Consider the following 19,837-nt stretch of genomic DNA (forward strand, 5'->3'; position numbering starts at 1 on the left):
CCATGGTGGTGGATAGGCCTTCACTACAGGCTGCAGGGGTTGCCTTTCACCAGCAGGACCCTGACATTTTAAAGGTTAAGAAGGTGAACTTTGTGGCTTTTATAGCTATGGTGATTAATGGCACTGCCAAGGTGGAGAGAAGGTCCAGGAAGATAGATATTACATTTTAGTCATTTAGCAGACACTCTTATCCAGAGTGACTTACAGTTAGTGAGTGCATTCATTTTTCATACTGGCCCCCTGTGGGAAACGAACCCACAACCCTGGCGTTGCAAGCACCATGCTCTACCAACTGAGCTACAGGGGATATCATTGTGGATGCGGCAGAGCGGTTTCTGGGACTGAAAGATTTCTCGGCTGAAGAGTTACATGGAAAATTGTCACAAGCCGTACCACCCTCTCAGGCCCTAGAGCCTGAAAAGGGAGATATGGAGATTTGAAAGAAGGAAGAAGTGGGAGTTTTATTTTGTTTTTGTCAATGCCTATTTTTATTTGGGTGGATTAAGTTGGTTCTCGATCACATATGGATTTTCTTTTTTCTTTTTTAAATCTTGTTTTGGTTTTTCAACACGTCCAGTTGGTGGCGGCAACACTCCTTTTTGGGTTGTAGTCCGCCATAAAACCCACAGAAGAAGAAGAAGAAGAAGAAGAAGAAGAAGAAGAAGAAGAAGAAGAAGAAGAAGAAGAAGAAGAAGAAGAAGAAGAAGAAGAAGAAGAAGAAGAAGAAGAAGAAGAAGAAGAAGAAGAAGAAGAAGAAGAAGAAGAAGAAGAAGAAGAAGAAGAAGAAGAAGAAGAAGAAGAAGAAGAAGAAGAAGAAGACGACGAACAAAGGAGCTCCGGTGAAAAAACGTGCCAACTGATTCGTTCTGGCGCCCGCCCTGTTTTCGGTGCATGAGTCTCAGAGTCAGCGCTAGCTGGTATTAGTATATACTGCTCCCTAGCGACAAGTAGAGCGTTTGACATTGAGCACACTGATACAACACTCGCGGCAGTCAGAGTCGGTGCATCGATTCGATTTACCGTTCACACATAGGTTGTATGCGAACGAAGAAGGTAAAACTGTTCGTGTTGTTGAATCTTCGAAATGATAAGTAAGAACGCCATAAATTATGCCATTGAAATTAAACATAGGCATAGGCTACACAACTTGAAAGACAATGACGAGTTAAATGATGTTTCAACTTGTTCACTTTTATTTTCAAATTTGATGGCTGCTTGTTGAGTAGGCTAGCCTAGCCTAGGCAAACGTTACGTGACTGGTTGTCGAAAAAAGCTACGTTTGAAACACTCGAATGATGAACCACTTGAAGCCTAAGCCCGTTAGGGTAGCCTATTAAAACAATATATAAATGATGACTGTATTAATTGATTTAGTAAGATGCCTAATTTCTCTTATCTCAGGTTCCTCTTCTCCAGGCTGCCACGGTAGTGACAGAGTTAGGAGGGACATAGTGTGCACGTTCTGGATACGCAGACAGTGCAGGAATGGCTACACATGCAGGTTCCTCCATGGGCACAGGCGAGATACAAGGGTGTCCAACAAGTGCAACTATGATCCTTTTTCCAGTAGGTCTCAACCCCCCTCTGGAATGAGATATCACGGTATGGTATGGTATAACTATGAGGCGTGATAGGGGTCACATTGAGTAGAATTATACACTGTAAAGGGGTTGCCCTGAAATGTACAGTAATTTACAGGCAGCTCATTGGCAAGTAAGTTAGTGTATTTGATATTGCAGTACACATACTGTAATCCTAATACAGTATCAAAGCAAGTAACTGTGTAATGACACACAATACAATACTGTAAAATTAACTGTATTGTTCTGTAAAAAATAATTTATGCTACTGTATTTGTAAAGAATGAATAGATGAATGAATTTAATTGAGGGGAGATGGGGTTTGTATTTCACAGTATTTTACTGTAATTACAAGGGATTGGTGCAAGCAGGTTGGATGCTAAGTAATGTGTTTACACATTACAGCATACCAATTAATATTTGGTGTTTTACATCAGTTGCATTTAACCTCTTCATCACAAGGCACCTGGCTAAAGTGCCTGCCTCGAAAATGCATGCCCAAATTGAATAGAATATATCTCCAAAACGACAATTATAAACATAATCTTGGTAGCAAAAGAAAGGTAACACATGTGAGATGTATCTTGAAGTGAAATAATTAATGTGGGTATTACTGTGTCAGAGTACATGAAGCTAGAACACAGCATAAATTGGGAGGTTTTGATTCCGCCTGAAAGTAACTTTAGGTTTTATAGGGTAACTTCAGGTTTTATAGGAAATGCTTTATTGGACTTATGCAGCTGCAGCCCCTAAACACTATGGGACCATAGCCCAATATCTGATGAGTACTTATGTGAAGTTTGATGCCAATAAAGTAAAGTAAACCAAAGTTGTAGGGGTTTTAGTTGAAGTATGTTTAGGCGGATTACCAAATGGAGACATTTGGGTAGATTTGGGCACCATCAGTGCCATTTGACTTTTATCAGGTAGCAGACAGCAAAAGTCATTTAATTTCACTAACATATCACTATATGTGTACATTCCATCAAAATAAAACTGTTTTGATGTTGTTTCCAATGTTCTCCCAGACTTCTATACGTGTTCCCATTAAAATAAACCATACAATGGGAAAGTTTGACTCCAAACTGAGCAGATTTATTAGAAACTATAAACAACAAATTTTAAAACAAAGTCCACACATCCCAAAACTATAAACAATGATATCAAATCAAATCAAATTGTATTGGTCACATGCGCCGAATACAACAGGTGCAGACATCACAGTGAAATGCTTACTTACAGCCCTTAACCAACAGTGCATTTATTTTTAACAAAAAAGTAAAAATAAAACAACATCAAAAAAAGTGTTGAGAAAAAAAAGAGCAGAAGTAAAATAAAATAACAGTAGGGAGGCTATATATACAGGGGGGTACCGTTGCAGAGTCAATGTGCGGGGGCACCGGCTAGTTGAGGTAATATGTACATGTGGGTAGAGTTAAAGTGACTATGCATAAATAATTAACAGAGTAGCAGCAGCGTAAAAAGGATGGGGTGGGGGGGCAGTGCAAATAGTCCGGGTAGCCATGATTAGCTGTTCAGGAGTCTTATGGCTTGGGGGTAGAAGCTGTTGAGAAGTCTTTTGGACCTAGACTTGGCACTCCGGTACCGCTTGCCGTGCGGTAGCAGAGAGAACAGTCTATGACTAGGGTGGCTGGAGTCTTTTACCATTTTGAGGGCCTTCCTCTGACACCGCCTGGTATAGAGGTCCTGGATGGCAGGAAGCTTGGCCCCAGTGATGTACTGGGCCGTACGCACTACCCTCTGTAGTGCCTTGCGGTCGGAGGCCAAGCAGTTGCCATACCAGGTGGTGATGCAACCAGTCAGGATGCTCTCGATGGTGCAGCTGTAGAATTTTTTTGAGGATCTGAGGACCCATGCCAAATCTTTTTCAGTCTCCTGAGGGGGAATAGGCTTTGTCGTGCCCTCTTCACGACTGTCTTGGTGTGTTTGTACCATGATAGTTCGTTGGTGATGTGGACACCAAGGAACTTGAAGCTCTCAACCTGTTCCACTACAGCCCCGTCAATGAGAATGGGGCGTGCTCAGTCCTCTTTTTTTTCCTGTAGTCCACAATCATCTCCTTTGTCTTGGTCACGTTGAGGGAGAGGTTGTTGTCCTGGCACCACACGGCCAGGTCTCTGACCTCCTCCCTATAGGCTGTCTCATCGTTGTCGGTGATCAGGCCTACCACTGTTGTGTCGTCGGCAAACTTAATGATGGTGTTGGAGTCGGTGCCTGGCCATGCAGTCATGGGTGAACAGAGAGTACAGGAGGGGACTGAGCACGCACCCCTGAGGGGCCCCCGTGTTGAGGATCAGTGTGGCAGATGTGTTGTTACCTACCCTTACCACCTGGGGGCGGCCCGTCAGGAAGTCCAGGATCCAGTTGCAGAGGGAGGTGTTTAGTCCCAGGATCCTTAGCTTAGTGATGAGCTTAGAGGGCACTATGGTGTTGAATGCTGAGCTGTAGTCAATGAATAGCATTCTCATGTAGGTGTTCCTCTTGTCCAGGTGGGAAAGGGCAGTGTGGAGTGCAATAGAGATTGCATCATCTGTGGATCTGTTGGGGCGGTATGCAAATTGGAGTGGGTCTAGGGTTTCTGGGATAATCTGTTGATGTGAGCCATGACCAGCCTTTCAAAGCACTTCATGGCTACAGACATCAGTGCTATATGGTGTCCTTGGGTGGGTTGTCACACAACATGTAGACCCTTTTTACCCTAAAACCTGCTGTCGTGCCAATCCTTGAAACAGTTACGCTTTGATGTAAGGCACAAAGGGACTTGGCACTTCCTGCAGTACACAGGTGTTTTCACTTTGGGGATGCCAACATCCAGACATCTCCTACAGTTCTTCCTGTCTTTGCTGGCATCATCACCATAGTATTCTGGCATGCAGGATGTTGGTGGTGGAGGTTGTGGTTCAGACTGTTTAGCAAAGCTCACCATTTCTGTGAGCAGCTTTTCCCTGAACTTCTTCTGTGGGTACGGCTTAGTGGGGTTGTTCTTATGGAGTTATTTGTGAAGTAGGAAACTATTTACAACAGCAATATCAACAAAATGAAAAAGAAACGTCTTATACCATTTCATCGTCTTCTGGTTTGCTTCAAAACGGTCTTGTGTCATAGTGTCTCCAGGGAAGCGGAAATTATATGGCCATTCCTTACTTCAGTAGGTGCCCCTCTCGTGTACAGAGACAAGCCCTGAGTATAGCAGAATTGCCAGGAAAATGTAAAAATCTCTCATCGTTAGTGGCATCCAAGCCAATTTCAGTCCGGACTGCAGTCTTTTGGCAGCATTTGCATTAGTGTTGCAAATTATTGTGCGGACAACCGAAGCGCTAAAAAACAGTTGAAAGAGTGAAAGGGGAGACCATGACGCATTGGTGTCGATTGTGGGGCCTGGGACTCTGGTGGGCATAAACCGGATTGGGTCTGGTCGTTCATCATTCTCTTCTCTATTATGCCACCTATCTTCTTCTTCCTCTTCTTCCTCCCCGACTCTTGGAGTGGCAGGCCTACCTCCACCACGCTGACTTGGATGCGCTGACTTTGAGAAAGCTTTCCCCTTTCTTTTTTACAGGGTACTCAGTGTCCGATGAAGACCGTGGCCGAGGGAGGGGAGCAGAAGTGTGTTGTCTAGACAAGCGGCCAGGCTGAGGAAGAGGAGGCTCTGCCTGAGAAAGGGGAAGCTGTGGCTGAGGAGGCAGATGCTCTGGCTGTGGCTCATCACCCCTATAATCATCTGCACTGTGCAATCAAGACAAAAGAAAATCATGACTAAAACACACTTGTATTCATTCATTGACAAATCTGACTCAAAACAGTCAGATATATAAAATAAATAGTTAGAACTATGAGAATGTTGACTAAAATGATAATTCAATGACAATAAATAATACACATAGCATTCTATTGTAAGTAAACTTGCGTGTGGGCCTCTAAGCTAAGCTAGCGCTAACTTACATTGAGCTTCAGTTACTCAAATATATATTTTAGAATGTATGTTTTGTACTCATACAATAAATTAGTAATAGTAGTATTAGAAGTAATAAATAACAATGGGATTCCATACTCTTCTGATGCTTGAGTAGGGTCCTTCGTTCTCATCGTTGGGGTCTGGTTCGTCCGGTCTAAGCAGGTCCTCATCGTCTGATTCATAGTCAATAGGATACATGGAGTCCAACTTTCATCTTTTACAATTAATAACGCCTCTGTAACTGTATATTTGTTACTAGAGCCTGCCATATTTGTATAAACTTTGCGTTTTCCCTCCGAAATTCAAGTGCTGTTGTGCACTCTGCGTAACCGTGCGTAATGCAGCAAGTCAACTAACATGATACAATGAGGTGCGCACTTGGATATTTCAACAACCGGTTGGTCGATTTTGACATGTGACCCCTCTATCAAAAGCTCTGGATCAGTATAATTAAATTAGCACAAATGCAAGCCACTGGGATTGCATCATATATCCAGAAGATGGCGAAGATGGCCATGTAAAACGATGGAAACTCATTGAAATCGACTCGGAATGAGAGAGAGACACTAGAGTATCTTTTCAATTGGTTTTATTCGATCAGACACTACTTTTGGTGACAAAAACAACAAAGGTAAGACGCAGTTTGTTGTTGTGATAAAAAAACATGGAAGTTTGTTATTGACGTTCTTTGATTAATAGTTTAGTGAGTGCTGGTCATAGAGGAACACGGCTATCACTGTTGGAATCTGTGAGGTAGCAGCTTTCGAATGGTGTATCGTTTGTGTAGATAGGTTGAGAAAAATAAGTTATCTGTCTACGAATATACCGGCATGCACGGTTTCGAAATACAGAACTGGTTTTGCTATATGCTTATATATTTGCTTGGAGTCTGAATATTGAGACGCTTCTCGTTCCAGTAGTGTATAACATTTAGGTATTCACTCATGTTTAAAAACCGTACTACGTCATTGTTTGCGGGAGGAGTACCCCGGATATGGGGAACCTCGTGATGAAGAGGTTAAGGCCTTAACAAAGGCTTCCAAACTGGCAGCAACTACAGGGTAAAACAGACCAATAGGACATGGCAAAATGCTCAACCATGAAGGTTTAAGACTTGCAGCCACTCAAATCTGTCCCCTATACATTTTAAATTGATGGTACACTACTACCACATACCAGTTACATAGGTACAGCACTCTCACTAAAGGGTGCAAGAAATCTAGCCACTTACAAGGCATGCATCAAAATGTGTTAATGAGCCAGAACCACAATACCATGCATCCACTAGTGGACACAAGGTTTTTGCCGCTCCAAAAATACGGTACTGTACTGTATTCTGTGGGATGGAGTTACAGTACCATTTGAAATACAGAAATTATTAACCCGCTCACATTTTCCCACAATGCACCATCATTTACAGTATGCTGCAGTAAAACGTTTGACGTTATTTTACTGTTGATAATAACCCAAATTACCATATAAATTATAGTTTTCCGTTACAGTGTGGGGCAATTAGAGTATGGACGTTGACTAGTGAAAGTAGTGATCTTTTGTGTCTTTGTCCATTCAATCCTAGGAATACCCCCTGGAGTACCCTGTTCATTGGAGCACCCCCAGAGGTCTTCAAGTGTGCCCATTCTACAACAGTGGATTTTGCATCCGTGGTGAGGATGGAAGCTTCACTTTACCTGCTGGGGGATGTAGTTTTCAGTGGGACTGGACTAAAGTTGAATAGGATGGTTGTACAAGGAAACATTGAATTGTTCTTCATAAATTGGGAACATATGCTATGACATGATTAATGTAGTAATAACACATTGTGTTAACACAGTAGTGAAGTAGATGCTGGCACAGAGTTACTGTACACGTCCAATGGCTTTAGTTTTGTGAAATGCTTCCTCTGAGATGTCATGCTCTATATAGGCCTTAAGTGCAGGCATCCCCATATCCCAGGGTCGATAATGTGTCCCAAGTACCTGATTGGCTTCTGTCCATATGGAGCAGACTGCAGTTTCAGCCAGTAAGATGCCCCTTCACCTCATGAGATGATGTGCATTTTTAACTAGTTAACTTTGACCCCAAATTGCTTTTATTCCTGTTTACTTGTTTGATTGCTATTTTTTTCTTTTTTCAATCTTCAGCCCAAAATTGCAGATGATACGCAGAGTCTACTACACTGACACGGATCTCTCAAAGGTTGGTGCCACTGAGGTCAAGCCTGACAGACACTAGCTTACTGTGGTAGATGTAACAAATGACTATCTATCTATACACAAATCTATCAAAGTCTATTTCTTTATGATGTTTGTCTTTACTTCCCTCAAAAGAACAGAGCTGACCACTCAAGGTCTGCCTGCAGCAGGCTAGCCCTCTCTCCAGTACCCAGCATAGAGAACATCAACGATCAGATTAGACACCAGCATGAAACCTACTCCAGGCAACACCACTCTAGCCCAACCTACCAACTCAGGCCCCCCAGGGTAACCTGCTACAAGGTAAGACTTGCCCATCTAGACACCATTAGATATGTGTTGCTCTTGATTCTTGTCCTGTGCAAAATGTATTTATTCTACTGGTTGACAAGACTTGCGGATTGTGGATATTCAACCTATAGTTGACATTTAGTTAAATCAGTTAAAACAGACCTTTCAACTGTCCTATACTGGAATAAAGACAGAGGAATGCATTGAGATAAATGTAAAATGTACATTTATTGATGAATATGTAAAAATGTACACATTTTCATATTGCTTAGCAGACAGTATATTTGATAAATGTAAAAAAACATCACTTCATATTTATTCTTGGTACAAACAATATGACTATATGACATAATTATTTTTGACTCAATATTTACTCAACTCAAAGGTAACAATTCGATTTTCAATGCAGGAAGCTCAAGGTAAAACTGAAAAGAGTAGTTCTCTCTTAAGTACTAAAGGTCATTGGTGTAGTGTAGTGTAAACACTGTTACACACCTTTTTTATTTCGCGCAAGCGTTTACCCACCTTTTGCGGATAAATGCATTGAAAGTTAAGGGAGCGTTACTTTACTTGCCGCCATCGGCGATCAGTGTTTACCCACCTTTTTCTTTTACCAGTACATCACTGCCAAAGGCGTAGAAAGGAAGCCTATTTGACATGGAAAGATGAGTATGACATTTTGTGTCTGTGCTTTTGTCTGTATCTGTTTAGTGGGCAGGAGGGCCACTTTGCCAAGCCTGCAGAATACATGAATGGCTGCGTTAAACATCTACCTCTTGTCTCATCCTAAGAAAATCTGGTTTAGTTATTTTGTGTATCATTTTGTTCTCATCCAGTATCATGTTGAAAGAAAATGTATCTTGCACGTTGCACAAAAAAAGTGTTATCTTTTCCACCAGGTGGCAGTCGTAATCTGTGTTTTCAGTGTTATCTTTTCCACCAGGTGGCAGTCGTAATCTGTGTTTTCAGTGTTATCGTTTTTATCTTTTGATTAAAGTTTGATCAGGTTCTAATGTTTATGTTGTAATGTTTTAATTCAAATTCTGTGTTAGGTAATTGACAGTTATGTTTACTTTGTAGTTTATATTACATGTGGTCCTCTGTAGCTCAGCTGGTAGAGCAGCTGAGCTACAGTGGGTTCGTTCCCCGGGACCACCCATACACAAAAAAATTTATGCACGCATGACTGTAAGTCGCTTTGGATAAAAGTGTCTGCTAAATGGCTTATTATTATTATTACATATCATCACATATTTGTACAGTATTTTATATATATCATCTCAGGTTGCTTTATAATTGAAAGAGTACTTTTGTCATTGGTGTGTTCCAACTGAGCACAGACGTCAGTTCAAAGTCTAGTTTTGATTTACATTTGGTTGAGTTGTCAACTAAAGTGAATTCAATGTGAAATCAACAAACAATTTCATTGGATTTAGGTTAAAAGTTGGGTGAAAAAAAGATAAAATGCCCTTATGTTGATTACTTTTTGCAAATCCAATCAGTTTTCCACTTTGATGCAACGTCATCACATTGACTTTTTGCCCAGTGGGTTGCTACAACGTTGTAGAACAGTTACTGTTTAGAAATAGTACCATATTGACATTTTCCGTCTCTAAGCAGCTTCGCCTGTTACAGAAGACATCGTTCTCTTCTTTGGCAAAAACTCTCTCCAGTGGTATTGCTGTGCAAACAATGCCAAGGTATTTACGTGCAATTCTTCTTAGATCCACTAAGTCTTTGTTGACCCTCCACCATTTCAGGGGGCTCTGAAACATTGTGATGGGTCTCTCTTTGACATACCTCATAAAGTCACAATCAAAGTGTGATTGTCTGCCAGAACCAATTGGAGCAGACACTGCACTTGTGCTGATGTCATCCATAGCTTTGAGGATTTGTCCTCTGGATGACTGGACATTGTTATCATCAGAGAGTAGGAGCTTCTTGAATCTTGGGTCCAGGACTGTGCTAACTGTAAGCCAGCGGTTGAACTTGACATTGCAAAAATGCCATTCACACATTTTGGCTAGACTGACTGCTACCTCGTTACCGTTTCGTGCCAACTCTTCGATGTTTCTCTGACATCTGGTCATAAGTGGAATGATAAATGATATGGATTCATATCCCGCACTTGGCATTTCTCTTGTTGTCTTTTTGAAAGGCTGAAGTGCAGCTATGACATCGTTGATTGTCTTCATGTCTTCGTCTGTAAGCCATAGATTGTACTCAAGCCTCTGAAGGAGCACATCTGTAATGGCCTGGTGCTGCTCAACAAATCACTCCAGCATTCTGAGTGAAGAGAGCCAACTGTTACCAACAGACTGGATCAGTCCACATTCAGGCAACTTTAGCTTCAGTTGGTTCTCCTTGAGTTTCTGTTCTGTTTCGATGTCACAGTGGAAGAACCTTACAACATTCTGGGACTTTTTCAGCAGAGTTTTAAGTCAAGGATATTTTTCTAGGACGTCTTTGAACACCAAGTCCAAAGTATAAGCAAGGCAAGAGATGTGTGTCCATCCTGATTTTGCGACTTCGTCCTTCATGGTTGTTCCTCCTTCCATGACAACGGTATGGATTTTGTCTTTAATGCCCCATGCTTTTGCTGTCTTCAGCAACTGGTCCACTATGTTTTTTGGCATATGTTCATCAGGTAAATTGGCTGTTTCCAACACATGGGACTTCAGATGCCAGTCTTTGCCTAGATTGTGACAGGTCACAAAAGATACTTCAGCTCTTGAAACCCACAATTCTGATGTCAACGAAATGTCATCTGATGAAGCCAATGCTTTTTTCACCATCTCTTTAGTTTCTTTATACATTTGAAGAAGTTCTAAGCGTACGTCTTTGGATATCACTCGTGACATTTTAGGTGTGGGCTCAATGGCCCTCATAACAGCGCAGATACCATGGACAATGGTTGTAGGTCATTCACAATCATCTTTAACAAACAGCTTGGGATTTTGTGTGCTGTCGAAGTGTCACCTATGTCAAATGAATATAATTATTTTATATGATATTGTGGAAGCTACGTTATAAAGTGTTTCAACAATATATATTGTGAGACAAATCTTTAATGTCTCACCTTGTGTAGTTCTGCAACTGGTGTCATGCAGAGCAGATGTGTTCCTTTCTTCCTCCCTTTGTCTGGTGTATTCTAAGGAAGCACAGCTGGAACCATTCCTCCCTGCATTAAAGGTGTTTTTCAGGAACATTAAAATCTCATGTTAGCATAATTCCCAACCCCACTCTTGTACCATTACTTCCTGCATTTTTAGGTACACTTTACCAGTATCAAAAGCATCAATAACTGCTTATGATGCATTTCTTGAAATACAGTGCCTTCAGAAAGTATTTACACCCGTTAACGTTTTCCACATTTTGTTGTGTTACAAAGTGGGATTAAAATGGATTTAATTTTTTTTTTTTAAATACTATGATTTACACAAATACTCTGTAATGTCAAAGTGGAAGAAAAAGTCAAACATTTGTCAAATAAATCATGAAAAATAAAACACTAATATATCTTGATTAGATAAGTATTCAACCCCCTGAGTCAATACATGATAGAATCACCTTTGGCAGCGATTGTAGCTGTGAGTCTTTCTGGGTAAGTCTGTAAGAGCTTTCCACACCTGGATTGTGCAACATTTGCCCATTATTCTTTTCAAAATTCTTCTAGCTCTGTCAAATTGGTTGTTGATCATTGCTAGACAACCATTTTCAGGTCTTGCCATAGATTTTGAAACAGATTTAACTCAAAACTGTAACTCGGCCACTCAGGAACATTCACTGTCTTCTTGGTAAGCAACTCATGTATATTTGGCCTTGGGTTTTAGGTTATTGTCCTGCTGAAAGGTGAATTAATCTCCCAGTGGCTTGTGGAAAGCAGACTGAACCAGGTTTTCCAATAGGATTTTGCCTGTGCTTAGCTCCATTACGTTTCTTTTTTATCCTGAAAAACTCACCAGTCCTTAACGATTACAAGCATACCCATAACATGATGCAGCCACCACTATGCTTGAAAATATGGAGATTGGTACTCAGTAATGTGTTGTATTGCATTTGCCCCAAACAAAACACTTTGTATTCAGGACAAAAAGTTAATTGTTCTCCTCCTCCTGACGATTAGGAGAGCGAAAGTTTTCAGAGAATCAGTTAATTGTTTGCGGCAAATAGTTCAATATAATAGGCAGGAGTGAGTACACAATTGTTTAATTACATTTTTGTATTGGGTGTATCTACCGACGGCCTGTATAGGTCCGGAAAGAAACAGTTTTGTTAATTTTATTTTACCCTGCCTGCAAAAACGCTGGATGCTTCAGAATCCATTGAAGAGCTTGAACAAATAATTTACGAGAGATACTTACGAGCTCAAAGAAACATGTCGCAGGTTTCAGAGGATTCAAGCGCTGTTTTGGACAACAAATACAACAAAACAAACCAAAGCCAAGTTGGCCAAGCGGTATCAACGATTATTGCATTATGGGTTTAAGGAGGCAGCATTGAATTGGGTACAGTCATATCTAACTGACAGGAAACATTCCACCTATATCAATGGGTCGTTTTCTTCCCCTCATGCTTTAAACTGTGTAATACCGCAGGGCAGCTGCCTTGGGCTACTTCTTTACTTAATATATACCAATGACCTTCCTTATGCCTTATCTGAAACTCAAGCTACTATATTTGCAGATGATACTACAATTTATACAGCAAGACAATCGGTTCAACAGGTACAGCAAACTCTACAAGTAGATCTGGGAAATATCAGGAAATGTGTTTGCCGGAACAAACTTGTTTTGAACGCCAAGAAAACCAAGGTTATGTTAGTCTATTCCACCAGGAAAAGGCCAACACAGCATGGGATGCAATTAAGTATGGGGAAGTACAAATTGAGGAAGTGGCAGAAACCAAACTACTAGGGGTGCAGCTAGACAACTGCTTATCATGGTCATCTCAAATAACTAATATATGTTTAAAATTGGGAGTCAGGTGAACTACTGTTCTGTGGTCTGGGGAAATGTTTTAAGGTGGAGATATGATTATTCTGTTGTAGTCATGCATAATGCTCTTGGGTGGTGGTCAATCAACAAGATAATTGAAAAAAACATGTTTATTTTATTTCACAATGTACACCATTGAAAACGGCCAAACTCCATTCACACCAGTATTCAGTTGGTAAGAGACTGTCACGTCTACTCCCACTGCCCCTCTTCGGCGCTCCATGTCGCCGGTCTACTAACCACCGGTTCTGGCAACCCATCTTTACACACACCTGCGTCTCATCATCAGTCACACCTGGACTTCATTACTCCCTGATTACTTACCATTTATATAGCACTCTTTGTTATCAGTTATCAGGCAGTATTGGTTATGTTTCCTTGTCTTTGTTCTCTTGTTTTGTATCGTTCTATGTTCGTTAATATTAAACTCACTAACTGCACCTGCTTCCTGACTCCCTGCTTCGACGTTACAGAGACAGACGTTCAGTCAATACTAGGAATAGATTGTCCACTATCTATGTGTTATTAGGAAGGTTGTGCATTACTATGGTAGATGAAGGAATCAATCTTTTTAGACTGTTAGAGTATTTATCTGGTCAATATGTCAGTGTATAATGTCTGTTGTTTGTAACAGTGAAAATGTCATTGTATTATAAATTGTATTTTAATGTTTAAGGACTCTTGGAAGATTAGTCAGAACGAGGACTAAAATATATCCTAATCAAATCAATTGCTTTGCCACATTGTTTGCCATATTACTCTAGTGCCTTGTTGCAAACAGGATGCATGTTTTGGAATATGTTTTATTCTGTACAGGCTTCCTTCTTTTCACTCTGTCAATTAGGTTAGTATTGTGGAGTAACTACAATGTTGTTGATCCATCCTCAGTTTTCTCAGATCACAGCTATTAAACTCTGTAACGCATGGTGAAATCCCTGAGCGGTTTCCTTCCTCTCCGGCAACTGAGTTAGGAAGGACGCCTGTATCTTTGTAGTGACTGGATGTATTGATGCACCATCCAAAGTGTAATTAATAACTTCACCATGCTCAAAGGGATATTCAATTATAGTTTTATTTTATTTTTAACCATCTACCAATAGGTGGCCTTCTTTGCGAGGCATTGGAAAACTCATTGTGGTTGAATCTGTGTTTGAAATGTACTGCTCGACTGAGGGACCTTACAGATAATTGTATGTGTTGGGTACAGAGATGAAGTAATCATTCAAAAATCATGTTAAACACTATTATTGCACACAGAGTGAGTCCATGTAACTTATTATGTGACTTGTTAAGCACATTTTTACTCCTGAACTTATTTAGGCTTGCCATAACAAAGGGGTTGAATACCTGCAAAAATGCCTAACTTCCTCTCACAGTCCCTTTAGTTTTCCTTAAGTCCCATTAGTTTGGCTTCTCAGCCTACCTAAGTTATCCCTCACCCATCATAGCCCTGCCATTCCCAACCAATCAGAGCGCTTGGTAATGCACATCTGGACACCGCAGACCCCCTCCTTATTGGGTACGCAGCGTCCTAGCCTGCCAGGCTTTGAGCCCCCTGCCATGCTAGGCCATAAGTTAGCTGCCCTGTCTGCAGGTCTGCAGTCTCCTGCCCTGTTCAGATCGCAGCCCCCTGCGTTAGTTGTTAGGCAGTTGCCTATCCCAGCAGGTTTAGAGCCTCCTGCCTTACTAGTCCCCAAGTTCGCTGTACTAGGCACGCAGTCTCCAGACATAGTCAGCCCACAGCTCCTTAGCTCACCAGGCGTAGAGCCTCCTGCCCTGCTAAGCCACAAGTTACATGTGCTAGGTTCTCAGTCCTCAGCCCTAGTCTACCCTCAGTCCCTAGCACTTGGTCATTGGTCTCCAGCTGCACTAGGTCTGTTGTCTCCAGCATTTGTCGGCCCTCAGTCCCTAGCCCAGGTGGGTCATCAGGCTCCTGCCCCGCTAGGCTCAAAGGTACCAGTTTCTCTAGTAGGCCCAGAGCTCTACTATTCTCCAAGTCCAGTGTCAGTTTCCCTGGCAGTTCCAGAGTCATTCTCCCTGTCAGGTTCAGAGTCGTTTTCCCTGTCAGGTCCAGAGTCAGTTTCCCTGTCAGGTCCAGAGTCAGTTTTCCCTGCCGGAGGCAGGCCACGGCTGAAGCAGGTGGCTCGCCTACTGTGGCGGAGGAATGTGGCATGCCGGCCACAACTGTCGTTGGCAGCTCACTGGCTGCGGCTGAGGCTGGTGACTCTTTCACCACTGCTGAAAGCGATGACTTCCATGGTGGAGCATGTGGGGACCACCTGACCTCGTCTCTGGGGCCCAGCCGGCCCTTGCCTCCAGATTCCTGATGATGATTTTACCTGACTCAAGACATTTCAGCTTTTCATTTTTAATTAATTTGTAACATTTTCTAAAAACATACAAATCAAATCAAGTTTTATTTGTCACAAACACGTGTTTAGCAGATGTTATAGCGGGTGTAGCGAAATGCTTGTGCTTCTAGCTCCGACAGTGCAGTAATATCTAACAATTTCACAACATATACCCAATACACACAAAAAAAGTAAGGAATGGGATTTAAGAATATATACATATATGGACAAGCAATGACAGAGTGGCATGGACTAAGATACAGAATAATATTATAGAATAGAATACAGTATATAGGCAGCAGCAGCCTCTAATGTGCTAGTGATGGCTATTTAACAGTCTAATGGCCTTGAGATAGAAGCTGTTTTTCATTCTCTTGGTCCCAGCTTTGATGCACCTGTACTGACCTCGCCTTCTGGATGATAGCGGGGTGAACAGGCAGTGGCTCGGGTGGTTGATGTCCTTGATGATCTTTTTGGCCTTCCTGTGACATCGGGTGCTGTATGTGTCTTGGAGGGCGGGTAGTTTGCTCCCGGTAATGCGTTCGGCAGACCGCACCACCCTCTGGAGAGCCCTGCGGTTGTGGGTGGTGCAGTTGCCGTACCAGGCGGTGATACAGCCCGACAGGATGCTCTCAATTGTGCATCTGTAAAAGTTTGTGAGGGTTTTAGGTGATAAGCCCAATTTCTTCAGCCTCCTGAGGTTGAAGAGGCTCTGTTGCGCCTTCTTCACCACACTGTCTGCGTGGGTGGACCATTTCAGTTTGTCGGTGATGTGTACGCCAAGGAACTTGAAGCTTTCCACCTTCTCCACTGCGGTCCCGTCGATGTGGATTGGGGGGTGCACCCTCTGCTGTTTCCTGAAGTCCACGATCATCTCCTTTGTTTTGTTGATGTTGAGTGAGAGGTTATTTTCCTGGCACCACACTCCCAGAGCCCTCACCTCCCTGTAGGCGGTCTCGTCATTGTTGGTAATCAAGCCTACTACTGTTGTGTCGTCTGCAAACTTGATGATTGAGTTGGAGGTGTGCTTGGCCACGCAGTCATGGGTGAACAGGGAGTACAGGAGGGGGCTGAGCACGCACCCTTGTGGGGCCCCAGTGTTGAGGATCAGCGAAGTGGAGATGCTGTTTCCTACCTTCACCACCTGGGGGCGGCCCGTCAGGAAGTCCAGGACCCAGTTGCACAGGGCCGGGTTCAGACCCAGGGCCTCAAGCTTAATGATGAGCTTGGAGGGTAGTATGGTGTTGAATGCTGAGCTATAGTCAATGAACAGCATTCTTACATAGGTATTCCTCTTGTCCAGATGGGATAGGGCAGTGTGCAGTGTGATGGCAATTGCATCATCTGTGGATCTAGGGTGACAGGTAAGGTAGAGGTGATATGATCCTTGACTAGTCTCTCAAAGCACTTCATGATGACAGAGGTGAGTGCTACAGGGCGATAGTCATTTAGTTCAGTTACCTTTGCTTTCTTGGGTACAGGAACAATTTTGGCCATCTTGAAGCATGTGGGAACAGCAGACTGGGAAAGGGAGAGATTGAATATGTCCATGAACAAACCAGCCAGCTGGTCTGCGCATGCTCTGAGGACTCTGCTAGGGATGCCGTCTGGGCCGGCAGTCTTGCGGGGGTTAACATGCTTAAATGTCTTAAATCACGTCGGCCATGGAGAAGGAGAGGCCACAGTCCTTGGTAGTGGGCCTCGTCAGTGGCACTGTGTTATCCTCAAAGTGGGCGAAGAAGGTGTTTAGCTTGTCTGGAAGCGAGACGTCGGTGTCGGCGACGTGGCTGGTTTTCTTTTTGTAGTCCGTGATTGTCTGTAGACACTACCACATACAGTGGGGAAAAAAAGTATTTAGTCAGCCACCAATTGTGCAAGTTCCTCCCACTTAAAAAGATGAGAGAGGCCTGTAATTTTCATCATAGGTACACGTCAACTATGACAGACAAATTGAGGGAAAAAAATCCAGAAAATCACATTGTAGGATTTTTAATTAATTAATTTGCAAATTATGGTGGAAAATAAGTATTTGGTCACCTACAAACAAGCAAGATTTCTGGCTCTCACAGACCTGTAACTTCTTCTTTAAGAGGCTCCTCTGTCCTCCACTCGTTACCTGTATTAATGGCACCTGTTTGAACTTGTTATCAGTATAAAAGACACCTGTCCACAACCTCAAACAGTCACACTCCAAACTCCACTATGGCCAAGACCAAAGAGCTGTCAAAGGACACCAGAAACAAAATTGTAGACCTGCACCAGGCTGGGAAGACTGAATCTGCAATAGGTAAGCAGCTTGGTTTGAAGAAATCAACTGTGGGAGCAATTATTAGGAAATGGAAGACATACAAGACCACTGATAATCTCCCTCGATCTGGGGCTCCACGCAAGATCTCACCCCGTGGGGTCAAAATGATCACAAGAACGGTGAGCAAAAATCCCAGAACCACACGGGGGGACCTAGTGAATGACCTGCAGAGAGCTGGGACCAAAGTAACAAAGCCTACCATCAGTAACACACTACGCCGCCAGGGACTCAAATCCTGGAGTGCAAGAAATGTCCCCCTGCTTAAGCCAGTACATGTCCAGGCCCGTCTGAAGTTTGCTAGAGTGCATTTGGATGATCCAGAAGAGGATTGGGAGAATGTCATATGGTCAGATGAAAACAAAATATAACTTTTTGGTAAAAACTCAACTCGTCGTGTTTGGAGGACAAAGAATGCTGAGTTGCATCCAAAGAACACCATACCTACTGTGAAGCATGGGGGTGGAAACATCATGCTTTGGGGCTGTTTTTCTGCAAAGGGACCAGGACGACTGATCTGTGTAAAGGAAAGAATGAATGGGGCCATGTATCATGAGATTTTGAGTGAAAACCTCCTTCCATCAGCAAGGGCATTGAAGATGAAACGTGGCTGGGTCTTTCAGCATGACAATGATCCCAAACACACCGCCCGGGCAACGGAGTGGCTTCGTAAGAAGCATTTCAAGGTCCTGGAGTGGCCTAGCCAGTCTCCAGATCTCAACCCCATAGAAAATCTTTGGAGGGAGTTGAAAGTCCGTGTTGCCCAGCGACAGCCCCAAAACATCACTGCTCTAGAGGAGATCTGCATTGAGGAATGGGCCAAAATACCAGCAACAGTGTGTGAAAACCTTGTGAAGACTTACAGAAAACGTTTTACCTGTGTCATTGCCAACAAAGGGTATATAACAAAGTATTGGGAAACTTTTGTTATTGACCAAATACTTATTTTCCACCATAATTTGCAAATAAAATCATTAAAAATCCTACAATGTGATTTTCTGGATTTTTTTCTTCTCATTTTGTCTGTCATAGTTGACGTGTACCTATGATGAAAATTACAGGCCTCTCTCATCTTTTTAAGTGGGAGAACTTGCACAATTGGTGGCTGACTAAATACTTTTTTCCCCCACTGTATGTCTCGTGTCTGAGCCGTTGAATTGCGACTCCACTTTGTCTCTATACTGATGTTTTGCCAGTTTAATTGCCTTGCGGAGTGAGTAGCTACACTGTTTGTATTCTGCCAAATTCCCAGTCACCTTGCCATGGTTGAATGCGGTGGTTCACGCTTTCAGATTTGCATGAATGCTGCCGTCTATCCACGGTTTCTGGTTAGGGTAGGTTTTAATAGTCACAGTGGGCACAACATCACCTGTACACTTCCTGATAAACTCCATCACCGTTTCAGTGTATATGTCTAAATTATTTTCGGAAGCTACCTTTGAACATATCCCAGTCCGCGTGATCAAAACAATCTTTAAGCGTGGATTCCGATTGGTCAGACCAGCGTTGAATAGTCCTTAGCCCGGGTACTTCCTGTTTGAGTTTCTGCCTATAGGAAGGGAGAAGCAAAATGGAGTCGTGGTCAGATTTGCCGAAAGGAGGGCGGGGGAGGGCCTTATAACCATCTCGGAAGTTTGAATAGCAATGGTCGAGGATTTTAACAGCGCGAGTACACCAGTCGATATAGTCAGTCGATATCGTCTGTTGGTAACATCGCTAATAGACCAGACGCTAACTAGAGGCAAGAGACAAAACTAGTCTGTTGGTAACATCGCTAATAGACCAGACACTAACTAGAGGCAAGAGACAGAACTAGTCTGTTGGTAACATCACTAATAGACCAGACGCTAACTAGAGGTAAGAGACAGAACTAGTCTGTTTGGTAACATCGCTAATAGACCAGACACTAACCTCCTCTCTTCTCCAGACCATTTCCGGAGACCTTCTCCCTTACCTCACCTCGCTCATCAACTCATCCTTGTCCGCTGGCTATGTCCCTTCCATCTTCAAGAAAGCGAGAGTTGCACCCCTCCTCAAAAAACCTACACTCGATCCCTCCGATGTCAACAATTACAGACCAGTATCCCTTCTTTCTTTTCTCTCCAAAACTCTTGAGAGTGCCGTCTATAGCCAACTCTCCTGCTA

General features: G+C 42.7%; 1 protein-coding gene across 3 annotated transcripts in view; it reads left to right on the forward strand.

Moving 5' to 3' along the window:
• The first annotated feature begins 779 nt into the window (after positions 1 to 779).
• LOC121547574 overlaps positions 780 to 19,837 on the forward strand; it is a 30,229-nt gene continuing 11,171 nt past the window's right edge. Inside the window, exons 1-6 of one of the 3 annotated variants that reach the window (XM_041858915.1) lie at positions 780 to 1,091; positions 1,402 to 1,602; positions 7,133 to 7,220; positions 7,698 to 7,752; positions 7,884 to 8,051; positions 8,657 to 9,135. In XM_041858915.1, the coding sequence (XP_041714849.1) occupies positions 1,085 to 1,091; positions 1,402 to 1,602; positions 7,133 to 7,220; positions 7,698 to 7,752; positions 7,884 to 8,051; positions 8,657 to 8,695 (558 nt within the window). In that variant the 5' untranslated portion in view covers positions 780 to 1,084 and the 3' untranslated portion in view covers positions 8,696 to 9,135. Of the gene's footprint in view, positions 1,092 to 1,401; positions 1,603 to 7,132; positions 7,221 to 7,697; positions 7,753 to 7,883; positions 8,052 to 8,656; positions 9,136 to 19,837 lie in introns of those variants that run through there. The other 2 variants (XM_041858914.1, XM_041858913.1) reach the window with 2 other exon arrangements.

Source organism: Coregonus clupeaformis, chromosome 31, assembly GCF_020615455.1.
Source record: "Coregonus clupeaformis isolate EN_2021a chromosome 31, ASM2061545v1, whole genome shotgun sequence".
In the NCBI taxonomy this organism is placed as follows: domain Eukaryota; kingdom Metazoa; phylum Chordata; class Actinopteri; order Salmoniformes; family Salmonidae; genus Coregonus; species Coregonus clupeaformis.